Below are 16,237 nucleotides of genomic sequence, written 5' to 3'. Positions count from 1 at the left end.
TGACCAGGGGCACCTAAACTTTTGCACACAACTCTATTCAAGTTTGTTGCATTCATTTTTTTGTCTGTAACTTACACAGGCTGTTAAAGGCCTTTTGTATGGGCAAGTGAGTTGTACTGCAGTATATCTATTCTATTCCTGGTGAAATGCTGTATAAATGCACTACTGCAATGTATGGTGTCATATATAGTCTCCCAGTGCCAACTTATATAACAGCTGTCACTGTCCTTGTTATGCTGTCCCAAGTTGTGCGTGTGCATGTGTGACCTGGTCGTGGTCCTGGCTGAAGGCCTGCAGAATGTCAGTCTGGCGGGTGTAGTTGCCGTTGGAGTCCTGTAGGCCCTGGAGGAGTCTCTCCTTCAGAACCAGCACAGAGACGCGGAGCTGGTGCCACAGCAGCTGCACACTGTGGATGTCCACGATGATGTTGACCGAGTAAGACAGCAGCTTCAGGGAGAACTCAGTCTCCAGCAGAGCATGGATCTGCTCCACATGATCTGATATGTCCTCACAGATGTCCTGTGTCAAACACACACACACACACACACACACACACACACACACACACACACACATATATATAGGAGGTGGTGAGAACTGAGTACACAGCTGTTATGAAACCTCACAAGCTGTCATAATTTGGTATTTTTTCATGTTTAACCAATAATAACACTCCTTCCTGTGGACATAATGACAACTCAAAAACAAAAACAAGCCCTCTATAGATGGTAACCTACTTTAAGAGGCATTGCGACTTGAGACAAAATAATTTGTATAATTTATAGCTCTTGAGAGAGAGCTGGATAAGCACTGTAATAGTAACATATGAGTCATCAGCACTTTTGAAGCATTCAGATGCCTCTTCAGACAAATAGCAATCACAAAGGCTACTCAGAACACACTCAAATCAGCCTAAGTACTAACATTACAAAAAGAAATGAACTGGAACACAATGTAAAAGAATGTTTAGCTATTTGAACTACTGCAAAGCATCAAACACCATAAAGGTCTCTAACAAAACCATGTGCTATCTTTAAGTATGTACTCCACCCCAGGTGACCCTTTAGGCTAGATCATTTGGAAGTAAATTAAATTTATAAATTTAATAGTTTTTTGTAATAAATCTTCTAGACCTCACAAGACATTTTCAGCCATATAATAATTCACCTACCTTCAACCAGAAATGAGAAGCACAATAGAATGCTTTGCAATGCTTCACCATGCACTAAGAAGTAGGAAGGGAAATTGGCAAACTTATGTCATATTTCCAGGTTCTGCACTTGAGTCAGTTTCACATGAGACATGAATAAGTCGGAGGATATCTCAAAGTAAACAACTGAACACCACATAGTTCTGTCCTAGAAACTGCCACTGATGCTGTACATGGCACAAATAAAGAGGATCTTGACTATACTCTGAGGGAATGCAGCAGCCAATGTGTTGAAAACTGTTAAAAAGACATAAATAAAGAACTCTCACTCTGTGGCTTTTCCCAGACATAGAAACCTCTGCTTTCCAAATTTGCACTTCATATATATTACTGTACAAAAGTCAGAGACCAATTTTCATTTATTGAACTTCCAGTTATAACTGCCATTATGTACAAGTTACACATTTTTTAGGATGTATTTCTTAGAAAATTAGATACAAGATAATCCACTTGCATAAGGAAGAAAAGAAGAACTGATGAGTGTAAATTTTACTTGGATCGTTAGCAGCACAAAATGCAACCAACTTCTAAGACTGAACTTTGGAGGAGTGGAAAAAACACCTGCAGATTTCTCTGAAAAACAAAAAGGAAGTCTCCATAAAAATGGTAGATGTAAAAAAGTAAAGGCTAGGCAACCTACAACTGACAATTTAAGGCTTCTGTGTAATTTTCTGTTAAATATATGTTTCTGCTTTTTTTCTGTTCTATTTATACAACATCATATAAGGTCACAAGTCCATAACCCAGAAAACATCAGGATCAAACAAGTCAGAATGTGACAAAACAATATAACATGCCAAAACAGAAGCAAACAATATAGTAAACATGAACAAGAGCAACAGTATAGGGAAGAAGTCTACATTACTGCAACACTGAAAATGGTTGGAGCATAAAGCTACTTCCCAACACAGCAGGGACATCACAGAACATTTATTCACATGTCCTGCATACTGAATCACTACCTCACTCTGGCCTTTAGGAACTGCTATAAATCAAGTCATTTAAGTGCACTTGTGCTGCTTTGGTCAAACCCTGGAGAATCCCAGTCTGTGCCTGTCCTTGGTTAAGTGACTCCAGGGTAAGATATGTTGTTTTAAATAAAGTCACAGTTAAGTAAATATGGGCCGTTCTAGCTTAGCTGCTGTTAGAGGTAAACTCATAATAGTCCTTTTAGCCATTATGTTTCTGGTTGCAGGGGGCTGTCACTACATCATAAATCACAGAGCTATGGTTGATGATTAAAAAATTAATTCAGCAGTTAATATACAGGGACAGAAATGAAAATGAAATGCATCAATTGCTTGTTTTCTTACATTTTCATTTCAGACTTTGAGACTTTGTCTGAATTTGTAGAAAAAAACAGGAACTTATAATGTCAGCACTAATATTGTAGTCCTGATTATATATATATATATATATATATATATATATATATATATATATATATAAATCAGGACTTATATATGTATCTATATATATATATATATATATATATATATATATATATATATATATATATATACACACACACACACACACACATATATTATCACATACAGATACCTGCACATAGATATATGTATGTTACCCATAATAACACTATAAACAAACCTCTGTGTGTGTGTGTGTGTGTGTGTATGTTTGTTTCTGTCTCTCTGTCTGTGTGCTGGCCAAACTTTCCCTAACCAATCTCTCCCCTGCCCTACAACAGTAAAAGGAGGCTCAGCTGCTGTAACTGACACATCTGACACATGCCCGCCCACCCAGCCCAATTAAAACACATGCACACATGCAAATACACCCCACTGGTTGGGCCGCTCAGCAGCTCTTGAACTGGAAACATGAGAAAAGAACAGGACACTGTAATAGTCTAAAGCTCATAAAGCTTGATTGACACTATAATATTTTACAGCACATAAGCATTAATGGATATATTAGGACATCTACAGCATAAGTACAGTAAACAGCATCTAAGGACATGGACACAGCAGACATGCCAAAGCAACTGCCGCTCCGCGATGACCCTAACATCAGCATTGGCCACTGAGTGGCAGCGCCTTGGCCGCGGTGCTTCCTGCCTCCTAAAATACCGTGGCATCTCTGAATGTAGGTCAGCCTCTCCACCAACATGACAGAATCCCTGCACGGGACCCTCCTGCACAGCAGCTCAAAAATAAACACTCCAACTGTGTTGGCGCCAACTGTACCTAGAATACAACACCGCTCACCGATGAAAGGAGTTGACCCAAAACTTTTCACTTCAGAAAGGGGGAAAACTGGTACCAGGGCACATAACTAAGAAGTAGTATACACAACCATTACGGGTTCTCTAAAAGAACTATGACCAAATTAATCTTTTTTGATGAAAGGTCATTTAGATTTTGATGACAAGTCATAGATAACTGTGGTCTTTTGTGACCAGACAAAGAATTTCACAGTATATAAATGCACAGATCTTGATTCACCTTGACATTTCATTTGCACTTGATACAAGCACAACCAGCATGGCATCTAAACTTCCCTGTATTGAACAAAGTTAAAGCATAGTATTGGAAAATACTGACAAATCATATAAAGGCTCACCAAAATGAGTGGATTTGCACTTCTCTGAGTATTTTCAAATGATTATACTCTGACTTAAGTATATCTGTGAGGAACATAATCTACTTTAATCTACTTAATCTGCCTGCCACTCACAACATTGCCTAGTTCTCTTTTTGTGATTGATATGCTTTTGTTTGTGACAGCATCTGTACTGCTTTGCTGTGTATGCACAGCTAATGTCAGTAGCATCAAGGCATCACAGAGACTGGATATTCTAGCATGTTAATTATGCATTAATAACACAATTGCACAGTTGGAACACCAGGACCAAACACTAACTCACTCCAGCATGCTTCTTGCCTCCCACCTCTAGTGTTGTTAGTAAGTTGTGCACCAACAGGATCATAGTCATCATTCGGCTTCATTCAAATTTTGCTCAAAATATAACGAAAATACCAAACTGAGAACCCAACATCATGAACTGGATCAAATCGTTGCCTAAGAGCCTATTTGTAAATGATTCTTGGTTCTAGGAACTTTTTATTGGAATAGACACTTTATGGTTATTTACATTTCATTTACAAAAAAGATTCTTTAAAAAGACATCCCCTGACAGTTCATTAGGGAACCAAAAGTGGTTCTTTTATGACATCATTTCAAAGAACGCTTTCCATTTGGCACCACCTTTATTTTTAAGGGCGATACTTAGAGAGGTGGACAGTGACAGAAGAATTCAAAGGCTCTTGCAGCTGTGCCTTACAACACCATATGCACTCTCAGCTTTGATGATGACAGCACATGGACACATAGCAACACTGTCTCTACTCTACTACTATCTCTTTACAAACACAACAGCTCCATCGCCATGAGCAAAACAGGCTTAAAACACTCCACACAGACTGTGGGAAAGCAGATAGATGTATACGTTTATCAGCCCAGCTCAGTTCATCATATTCTCAGCATTACAGTAAATAAAAAAACTGCCCTTAATCATATTATACCCAGAGCCATGACGGTAGAAAAATCAGCCTTTAGAAAATGGAATTGAAGAAAATGAAATCCATAAGAGCATGCTTACCTGTTCTGCTGCAAATCAGATGAAATACAGAAATTAAAAGCAAAGGCTAAAGCAACGTGTTCGCACACAGACAGTAGCTGCGATGGTAGTGACACTGCTGTTCTGTCATGCGTTAGGGTCGGCTATATCTCTCTCTCTCACCTCTACACATTTACTCTCTCTCTCTTTCTCTCTTAGTCACTCACTCACATGCTTGCACCACCCAACACTGACCTGCTTCTCTCTCTCTCTTTGAGGAGGAGGAGGAGGGGCTCTGACCATGCTTTGGATCTATTTTGGGATTTGACCCCCACCCCTCCCCAGGCCTCGTGCCGGGTTCATCCAGAATAGCCGAGTGCAGGCTGGCACGGGCAACTGCTGCTGGGGACCTGGGGGGGCTACAAGAAAGGGGCAGCTGGGGTGGGGACAGTGGAGGAGGTCAAAGTCGTCCCCAAGAGCCCATGTATTTCCAGGCGCCCTTGGACACGGTCACTTTCTGTTAGTACCGCTGCTGTTGCTGTTGATTTGTTGTTGCTGAAATGCTTTTAGAGAGTTGAGAGAGCAGATATAATGTTGAAACTGGCCACAGAGATCATGTTCATGCAGACTAGGGCTGCACAACATGGACAAAACACCATGTTGCAGTTTCATTGCTACATGTTGCAATTATGATTAACTAATAATAAACCATGCAAAGCCGTCCAAAACACTTTGTTGGGGGAAAAACAAGCTAAGAAGTCTTTCAGAAGACTCAATTTAAGGTGCCCAATGTTCTACATTTTTCTTCTATTTTATCTTTTCCCTTGAGTCTTGTGGTAACATTTGTGTGCTTTTATCTTTTATGCACCAAAAACGGTCATAACTGAATTTTTAACGACCATTTTCCAAGCCTTAGAATTGAACAGGCTGTTTTAGTTACCGTGCCTTTAAGACTGACATATGTAAAGGACCTCAAAAAGCACTCACAACATTTTATAGAACCTTAGTGTAAATGGGCGGGGCCAAACTGCTGTATGCTGAATAGGCCGGCATATGTAAATGAGTTGGTTTTCATGACATCACAGAAACAAAATTCAAAAGAAGCTATTTGTGCAGCATAGTTTCCAAATGAACTGAGTAGTGGATGATGTTTTTTTGAAACTTTAAAAATGTTTGCATTTTGTTAAACTCTATTAAGCTATTCAAAAAGAGCGAGGGAAATTCAGTTTTCCATGACATGGGCCATTAAAATAATTAAATAAATGAATGAATAAATAGTATTGTAGGAAGGAGCAGCAAAAAAAATAAAAATAAATAAGTGGGTGTGTCCATCAAGCTTGACGTAAGAGAAAGCAGTAGAAAATTTATGGTACTACTTTAAAATAAGACTACCTTCATGAAGGATTCATTAATGGTTTTTAAATGAGTTTATTAACGATTATTAATTAGGTCATAAAGACCTTAAAATCATAAGCATTTCCCACACATAAATAAAAGGGCCACAGTGGCCTGTTGTTTCATTCATACTGTTAAACTTGAGATTTTGATCTTTATTGATCTTACTTTGTCTTCTTTATCAGTCAGCATTAAAACTGTCAGCTTAATCACATATTCATATTCATTAGCTATAACATTTTACATTTGCCCTTTTTATTAATGTGTTATAACTGCTTATAAATGACTTTTAAAGTGTTTATAACCACAAACAAGCTAATGTTAAAGCATTCATAAACGCTTTATAAGGGTAATATTATTTTAAAGCCATACCGAAGTTACTATACATATGCATTGCCTTTCAAACTGTCAGCTACTCATTGCTGATTTACCAAAAAGGTAAATTATTATTGTGTATACACCTTATTTTTAATCAGGTAATTGAGACAGCCATACTTGCTATATATTAAAACACATTAATGAATCCCTGATGTGGTTAAAGACTGGCCTACATTATTTTAACCTGAACAATTTATGTTTGTTAGACCATGTGGACCTTTTGACAGACTCAAATATCCACAGGAATGCATCTGGAATGGGACTGGTCAGTATGCTCACTGCACACAACAAAAAAAAACAGTAATTTCTTAGAGGTTCATTTGCATATTGCTGTCTATATTTGCATATAGCAGCATCGCAAAGGCCAATAATGCTAAAAATGATTAACCAATGATATGTTGTACAGCCCTAATGTAGACTGACTTGCACTTGCACCACAGTCTCTGCATATTTAAGTGCATGTGTCTCTTTCTAAATGGATATGAAATCAGAGACCAAGGTGCTTAAGCACATGTAGTTCAAATATCACTATGTAATAACTAAGCACTGAATAGTAGCTGTGGCATATCAGTCTTTCATTTAAATCTGCCCTTAGCAAGAAAACCCCAAACTAGGGAAGAACAACACCGCAAAATTTTACTGTAATTATGATAAATTATGTCATAATATGCTTTTCTGAGTAGTTATCATCGGTACACTAAACAACAGCTTGTACCAACAATCGCATGTATATAAACAGATTAGGACCAATTACAGACAGCCTGAAAAACAGTGCAGAGTAACTGCATAAACTACATGGTAACAAGTAGCTGATTAGACAGCAACTCACTATGTCATTCTTTTATATTTTTAATCTATTTGTTTTCACCAAACATTTGATTTGTCTTCCTATTACTCAAATTGTTTATTTGTTTGAACATCTAGGTAAAAAAAGCACTGCATACATAGTTGTTTATAGCCTTTTTTTAATGTGACATTACTGTTTTACTGGTGTATTTTGTGTGTGTTCACAAATCTCAGAACAAACTAAATACTGTGATATACGCTATGTATCTTGAAAATGTCTTCAAGTATCATGACGGTATAAGTTACCACCTATCCTAACATCCAACCTCACTCAGTTCTGTGAAGTAAACATGCACTCTACTAGTTTTAAGGTTGATTTTGCCTGTGTCCCTATTTAGAAAGTAAAGCAGTCTTCTTAATGCCCAGAGACTCACTGTCTCCGTCTCCATTCTCACTGCACTGAGAAAAAATGGTTACAGCACTGATGACCTGAGAGGGAAGAGTCTGGTAGATGGTAATATAGTCTATTCTACCCAACAGAGGCTACAATGGCTAGGAAAATGTGGTTCAAGTAAAGGCCTGCACAGAGTCCAGAAGTGGTGACATGACCAGCAGATTCATTTCCCTCTCGCTCTTTCTCTCTCATTAGATTCTCTGAATTCTCCAAAGCGCTGGGATTACATCACTCTAAATAAATGTCCACAAGCAGCTGCAGGCCACCTCAGACGGAGCACTGATCCTGTCTCCGCTCAGTATAAATACACACATCGGAATATGTGTGTGGTGTGTGTCCAGTATGACTGAGGGCGTGGCTGTACACAGAGTTGCTGCAGACATTGTTGAGTGGGGAGGGCTCAGAGGGGAATGTGTTTCATCACAGCTGTGTGAGCCTCTCTCACACTACCTCCATTAGACACTCCTCTCGCTCTACACATTCTACACACAACTGCTAGTGGACACACTGCAACAGCATACTTAACCACATATTCTACAGAATGCAGTTACTTTAATGTATACCACTTTCCTCAGACTGTTGATCTGTTTGAAATGTTTTTGTGCTCATCTTAAAGCGATAGTCAAAATAAGTTTACATACAGTTATGTGAAGAAGTAAGTACAGCCCATGAAAGGTTGAGACTTTTTCAGCATATTTGGAGATACAGATATCAAGTTTTTTATTTAAACAGCACTGATAGATAAAAGAAATATAATTTAACAAGTGACACCTGACACATTTTTGTCAATCTTTATATAATTACAAAAACAAGAGAACTGGAGAGAATTGAGGAGATTGTGAGAACAGCTTGAGTAGAATGTGAAACCATATATATAAAAGTTCCAACAGGATAATGAGCCTAAACATACAAGTGTTGTGGTCAAAGGCCAGATCTGATTCCCATTTAAATACTTTGGGGGGGTTTTGAAACAGGCTGTACCTGCAAGTCGCCCCTCATACATTGCACAGTTGAAACAATTCTGCATGGTGGATTGGGCAAAAATTCTCCCAGTAATTGTCAGAAACTGAAATATTTCTCTGAAAAATAAAAACATTTTTTAATGGGGTGTACCTACTGCTTCACATGACTGTAATTTTACCTTTACTCACTCAATGAATGAGACTGTTTGACCCTTAAACTGAAAACATGCAAACAGTAAATAAATTCATTGTGCTTCCTTTAAGTAATCGGTTTACATAAAATGGACAAGAATTACTGAAAATACATTTCAGTGAATAAAATATATTTATTTTGGTCCGTTCTAATTCAAAGACAGGAAAATAAACTGCAATTAAATATTTAAATTTGGTTCAGTGATTTAAATTTAAGATGAGGTAAAAAAAGTCTATAATGCTAAAGTATTGTAGCATCAGCCCAGAAGAAGAACTGGGGTTGCCATTTCTCTGCTTAAGGAAAACGCTCTTTGATTGAACAAAGCAGAAAAACTGAAAAACACTGAATAACAGTGAGAAAAGTGGAGAAAGTCACCTCTAGCCTTACAACATCTACTGACGGAAAACACTAAAAGCACACTAAATAACCTCCAGCAGAACACAATACAACACAGCCAACAAGCAAAAACATCTTAAACTAACAAACATCAACTTTAACAACAACAACCACTTTTTCTTAACAGAGTGGGAAGGTGCGGGCAGGTGCAACTTTATATGCCATGTCCCCTGAGCTCCTCTTGAAACATAGAGCGTATGGCGAACACCGCAGTATAATAAAGCTTGCTTTTTTAGTTTCACTACAGACCTACAGTGCTAATGTAGCTAAAAGACAATGAAAGTTTATAGGCCAACTAGTCTTATATAAAATGCATGCCTGAATCATCACACATGTTAAGTAATCTTGAATAGTCTTGCTTATATCAGTATCAGTATATCACATAGTTTCAGAAAACACATGATTCAGTCTATTTAAGATTACGTACCTGCGGTGTGAGCCAAGTGTGTGAAGATATAGCCATGCAACTTGCACTATCTGGTGTAAGTAACATTTCATTACTCACTTGCTACATTAGCCTTGTAAACTTCTGACACCAAACATGTAATAGGTGACCAACTACATTTGGTGTAAGAGGAAAATTGTGAAAATGTAATTTTTCTCCAAAGTATTGTCTGGGGTCTGCGCTTCATCAAAATGCTAAGAACAGACAGGCTCTTTTATCTACTATAGTGCATACACTTGTATGCCAAATTTGAACACCTCTATTTAAATTACATTTTGTTGATTGAAAATAAGTAGACTTCCTCTGCAGAGCACACACTTTTTTACTACACAATTACACATTATTTGCTGAACTTAACATGTTGGGGAAAAAAATATAATAAAATGTGGCCTGCGCAAAAGTTAAGGCATATTTTATATTTTATGTTTTATTTTCTCCAATATTGCAATATTCTCCAAAAAAAAATGCAAAAACATGCCATACTTAAGTTTGTTCCCCATAGGTAGAGGATTTGTTATTTTCAGAAAATCAAAATTAGAAAATCAACAAATCATAATTTGACCAGGAGTGTCCAAACCTCTGCATACTATTAACAAGTAACAACCAGTTTCACCAGTAACAACCCCATCTTGTGGACAACAGTTGACAGACACTTCTCTGCTTGTGTTAACAATAATGCATAATATTTAGACTGCATGAAATGTCTAAGTAGAGAGTCCTTCTATTCTCAGATGAGCCCTAAAGAAAAAATGCATTTATCCATTAGGAGCAAAGAGTTAAATATGTGTGAGTAATGAACATCATTAAAGGACATGAGTATAATGGCAAGGACAGCCTGGAGATAAGAGCTCTAAAGACTTAAAAAGCAGCACTGCGGCAAGAAAAAAGCAGAGGCTTGATCTCTCTCTCTCTCTCTCTCTCTCTCACACACACACACACACACACACACACACACAGTCAGACATGCACAGAGTAGTATTCTAGGAACATGTATATATTTATATATATGTATATAAATATATAGATAGTTATTTTTTTATCATTATATCCACATTATATCCCTTTTTTATGGTTTACTGTGTACTCTTAAGTATATCAAGTAAAAATAGTAATTTATTTATTAATAGTGAAATCTGCAATAATATGGTTGTCATGTGTGGAGGTGGTGACAGGATTAGCGTTAGCTCACTAGCTAACCGTCTTAATAGAGGACCACTGGTGGGTGTAGCTTAATATGATATTTTTCAGAATTTATAGCTGAATGTTAGATAACTTTTAAGCAGATTTTAACTTTTGGTGTGAAATAAATTCATCACAGGCCCATGTGAATACATGTGATAGTCTAGAATATTTCTCAGTGTCTGTTGGTGGCATGGTCATACATATAATAAATAAAATTTGTGTAAATCTTACGTTATTGTAGTGTGTATATGTGTGTCCACACGTGCATGGATGATATTGATTTAAATGATGACAGAGAATTCTGTAGTCTGTTTTTTTTTTTTTCACATTTTCAACCCAGCCTGGGTAGCTGTATCCTATTTTTTTAAAGCATTTTCAAATTTTCTCACCTATTTGGTGCTGTTCAATTCCATCCCACTAGCTAGTTCTCCCCCAGTCACACAATACCACCAGTGCTAGGAAGGTGAAGTGTAGCACATGCTTCCTCTAACTCATGTGAAGCCAGTTACTGTCTCTTTTTGAACTGATGCTGCCTGGGTTGTTTTTACTCAATAGTTGGATGAAAACCCACAATCCACCACACTGAGTCACACTGTTAACCCAGCTTGATTAAAACTGTGTTAAAATTCTGAGTTTGTCTATATTAGAACAATTCTAGGTTGCCAAATTGCCCAAACTTAACTTCAACCCAGCAAATTTTAGACCGATAGATGGATGGATAGATGGATAGACTCTAAGATGAAAAAATCCCTCAAAAAGAAATAATTATTTTTAACGAAACTACATGTGCAATTAGTAATAGCACCCCTACAGATTCACAGAAACAAAATGTAACTGAAGCATGTTTTCCATTTGTACTTTTCTTTGTGTAAGTTAAACTTTCAAACAGTAATTTATCCTGTTTCGCTGTGGTAGACAGATGAGGTGACACAAAGGTCAAATTCGCTTAGTCGTTCTTCAACATGGGAAAGACAAGAGGACACACAATTCAAACAAGGGAAGAGTGTTTTGACCTTCCTAAGTCAGGAAATGGCTACTAAAAAAATTGCTGCTCACCTGAAAATACCCATATCTACAGTTAGGGCAATAATTAAAAAGATCCAACTGGTACTGTGACAAACTTGCCTGGACAAAGACCCAAGTTTATTTTGTCCCCACACACAGTAAGGCTGAAGGTTAGACAAAATAGAGGCAAAAAATCCCCAAGGGTCACTGTTGGAGAGTTACAGAAAAAAGTGGCATCTTGGGGTCACCAAGTCTTCAAAACTACCATCTCCACCCCTATGCCAGAAGATTATCTGGAAGGCGTGTAAAATGTTTCCTGTCATCTAACCACAAACGTACACGTATTAGGGCACATGGCATCATGAACTCCATGAAATACTAGGACATTAGATCAAAATCTGTCAGCCTCTGCCAATAAACTAAAAAGTGGTTTGTCATTGGGACTTTCAACAGGACAAAGACCTAAAACATGTCCAGATCAACACAAAAATAGTTTACTAAATACAAAATCCATGCCATGCCATGGACATCTCAGTCCCCTGATCTAAACCCCATAGAAAACCTGTGGGGTGAGCTAAAGAGGAGAGTGCAGAACAGAGTACCTAGGACCTCGGACGATCTGCAGAGATTGCCTCAAATTCCATACTCTGTATTCTCCAACCTTATAAGATGTTACAGGTAAAGACAAAGTGCTGTTTTATTGGCAAAGGGAGGCACAAAGTATTAAATGTGGGGATGCCAATAATTGTGGCACATGTAGTTTTTTTTTTTTAAAACATGTTGATGAGGTTTTTTCTCAGAATAAATTCACTTCAGTTAAAGGTTTTTCTCATTTTTTAAATGCGATTTCTTTAACAAATAAACAACGACTAATTAATCCTTCAGTAAATTAATTCAGGTGTGTTGCTAAATGGAATTTAACAAATTCCTGCAAATGGCTGAAATTCACTAAGGAGTCTGAAATCAAACCTGTATTCTTCTATTATATTAATAACTTTTTGAAATCTTATTACATTTTACAGTATTTCTGTTTATTTGTAATTACTGTACTGTTATACAGTGTTTTTACTGTCTAAAACACTTACTGCCAGGATTAAGTTTTAAACAATTTTCTTGGCTGCCTACACATTTGCACTGCACTGCTGCACAGTTGATGTAAAAACTTAACAGTGTATACAGTACAAATTTACTCACTGAAATTTGAAAAACCATCCACTAGATGGCAGACATTGCATAGAAATCTGCCCACAACTTCACACTGTGGGCTCTAACAACATGCGATGTTTTCTCTGCTCCAGCACAAGTGAGTCAGCTCAGGAAGGACAGAACCAGCTGATGGATGAATCAGGTATGTTAAAGCAGTGCACCAGACACTGGTGTTGCCTTTCAGCACACACATGACTTCACAGTTTCCCATTACATTAAATAAGAGTGTCTAAAACAAGCACACAGAAGCTCTCTGTGACACTGATTTAACCAGTCAATGCCTTCACCTATTATGTGAACAGCAACAACCCGGATTCATTTCTTACTGTGTTATAAGTGGGGCTTAAAGTGAAGCTACATCTGGCATGAGACAGCAGGGAAAAAATATTCTAGTCATCAAAAATAAAGCGCATTAATGAGGTTTAATGTGCACTGTCAGACCATGCTGGCCAGCACTGAATAGATGTAAATACAGCTGGTGCAGATTAGGGGATTTGCCTGATAGGTGGAGAGGACATAAGCTATACTGGTGAAAGAGTATAACTGGCACACTCTCAACTGTTACATCATTAGTACTATCAGGAGAGAGAGAAAGAGAGAGGGAGAGAGGGAGAGAGATGCAATAGTACAGGATGATATGTAATACTGTTATATATGTCGAACTCAGTGTATAAAATATCTTTGTGAATCCTATGTGTATGAACTGTAGATGTGTGTGTGTGTGTGTGTGAGAGAGAGAGAGAGAGTGAATGTGACTGTTTAATAGAATGATGTATGTTACATGCTTTGGCAACACTATCATGTGATACGGTTGTGCCAGTAAAGCTCTCTTGAATTGAACTGAATTGAAATGAACGGAATTGCACTGAATTGAACTGAGATTGAGAGAGAGAGGAAAGGAAGAGAGTGTTTTGGGGTTGAAAAATGCTGAGTAATTGCTACAGGAAAGGAACTTAGGGAAAATTCCAGACTCATTTGCATAGTCTTTAAATAATTAAATATCACGAACAGCTGTCTCTTTAATTTGCACTCAAATGCTCAGTCTGTGTTGACATGTGTTCTTCTGTAGGGATCTGCCACTCAGCCCAAGCCTGAAAAAATATCAGGTTTCAGGCCAGATTCGGGCCGCTTTTTACTTTAGTTAACATTGGGCACGGCTTTGGTTTCAAATCAGTAATTTTTATGTAGTAGATCTGTTTTTATTTGAATATGACTGTGTAAATTTTGAGCATGCTTACACATTTTCTTTTATGTAATCTCTCTCTCTATAGCTGTGTTTGGAATAGCTCTGGAACAAAAGCAGGGTGAAGTTCAACAGTATTGTTGCAGTCACACCGTGGATGATGAGAGGGATGTGTTGGGACGGTGGAAAGGTCACTGCAAATCTCCCTCCTTCCTTGTTAACCTTGCACAACGCGTGTTAAGCATTACTGCAAGTAGCAGCAGTAGCGAGAGGAACTTTAGTGCAGCGGGGGTAACAGTTGATCTGACAAGGGTGGATGCGGTTCTCTGTCAGGTTCAATCGGTTTAGGGTCAGGTCATTCAGGTCATTTGGCAGTGTTGGTTGGGCCTAGTCAGGTCTCAAACTCGTAGTTATGGGTCAGGGTCTGGCTTCTATTACATGTCTGTACAGACCTTTATTCTTCTATTTCTCTTGAGATCTTCACTAACAATCATGAAAACTCACAGTTCCCACTGCTCTGTGCTCAAACGCACTCGAAACCTTTGCAGCTAACACAAGGCCCTAACTGAGCCACAGCAACACAAGCACATCAGTTAATGCCCTCCTCCTCTCTCAGATTCAGCAGTGTTGACGCTGCGTAACCCAAACTGAGTCATTGTCTGCTGAAAGAGGACACAAAGAGAGCAGTCATTCCTGGAATCCAGCAGCTAGCTCACTTCTTCACAATCCATCACACCAACAACGCACAACAATCCAGAGAGGAGGGAGAGAGGGTCTGAAGTAGAGGGTGGGAAATATGACAAATATGACTGTAAATTATGTCATCATACTCTTCTCAGCTTCCACAGCACTGACCAAAAACATGCCTCATTAAAAACCAGGTTAAGAAGAGGCTCAGAAGTAGAGGAGCTGTTTGAAGGTTTGCCCTATTGTTGGTAAATCGCTGGTTTGAATCCTGATGGAGCTGGGAGCATAACTGGTCCTGCTTCGTTTGATATAGTGCTTTGGAGTATGTGAATGCTGAATTAAAATATCATTGTACTCATAGCTTTTGTTAAAAATTTTAAAAGTGGCACTACATATGTTCTAACTTCTTAAAGCTCATTAAAAAACAAAAAAAAAAAAATCATGCATTGTATTGTAAAATATTTTTTCCCCTTTTAAATATGGAGTTTATTGTAATACACAAATATTGTTAAAGATTCACTGCCCCAGTCCATACAGTCCATACACAGAAAAAAAGCAGCAAAAAACAGCCTGTTTTGAATTGAATCTCTCTGTTCAGCCTACAAGAGTTCAGGCCACCCATTCAGATTAAAGTTATAAAAAGTGTTTTGGACTGCACAATATGGAAAAGTCAAACAGAACCAAAGGAGTTATGACCCTTTTTGGTACATAAATCCACGCGAATGTCTTAAGTGTCGACTGACATTAATTGATGACGACTGACATAATCATTTACTATAACCATTTATAAAGGCTTATTCCTATAACACTTGCTGACGTGAAATGACATCAAAATGGACAAAAGCAGCCTTTATGATAACTGACACTTGTTGGAATAAGGCTTTTAAAAAGTTTATGTAGGTCTATGCGAGTTGTCACGAACAGCTTACATAGGTGTCATGAAGCCCCACAAATGCTTCTCTTCACTAAAGTGTTACTAAAATGAAATATCAGAAAAATGCAGGATATATGCCATTTGAAATTAAATCAAAGCTTTGCACTGTTAGCTTATGTCCTGGGTCATATTAGGTATAGTTCATCAAATTATATAATTTTAAAGACAAAATTATTGTTCTAACATATTCTTCAATGAAAATGTAATGACTTTTACCCATCTCTACAACGTCTTCTAATGT

The 16,237-nt window shown here is 37.7% G+C and overlaps 1 protein-coding gene across 1 annotated transcript in view; it reads right to left on the bottom strand.

The window, feature by feature from the left end:
- akap6 (A kinase (PRKA) anchor protein 6) overlaps positions 1–16,237 on the bottom strand; it is a 126,903-nt gene that overhangs the window by 98,716 nt on the left and 11,950 nt on the right. Inside the window, exon 3 of the mRNA XM_036593532.1 lies at positions 268–519. Coding sequence (XP_036449425.1) covers positions 268–519 — 252 coding nt within the window. The remainder of the gene's footprint in view (positions 1–267; positions 520–16,237) is intronic.

The sequence above is a fragment of the Colossoma macropomum genome, unplaced genomic scaffold (genome assembly GCF_904425465.1).
Source record: "Colossoma macropomum unplaced genomic scaffold, Colossoma_macropomum, whole genome shotgun sequence".
NCBI classification, from domain to species: domain Eukaryota; kingdom Metazoa; phylum Chordata; class Actinopteri; order Characiformes; family Serrasalmidae; genus Colossoma; species Colossoma macropomum.
This window is presented reverse-complemented; position numbering and strand designations above follow the sequence as displayed.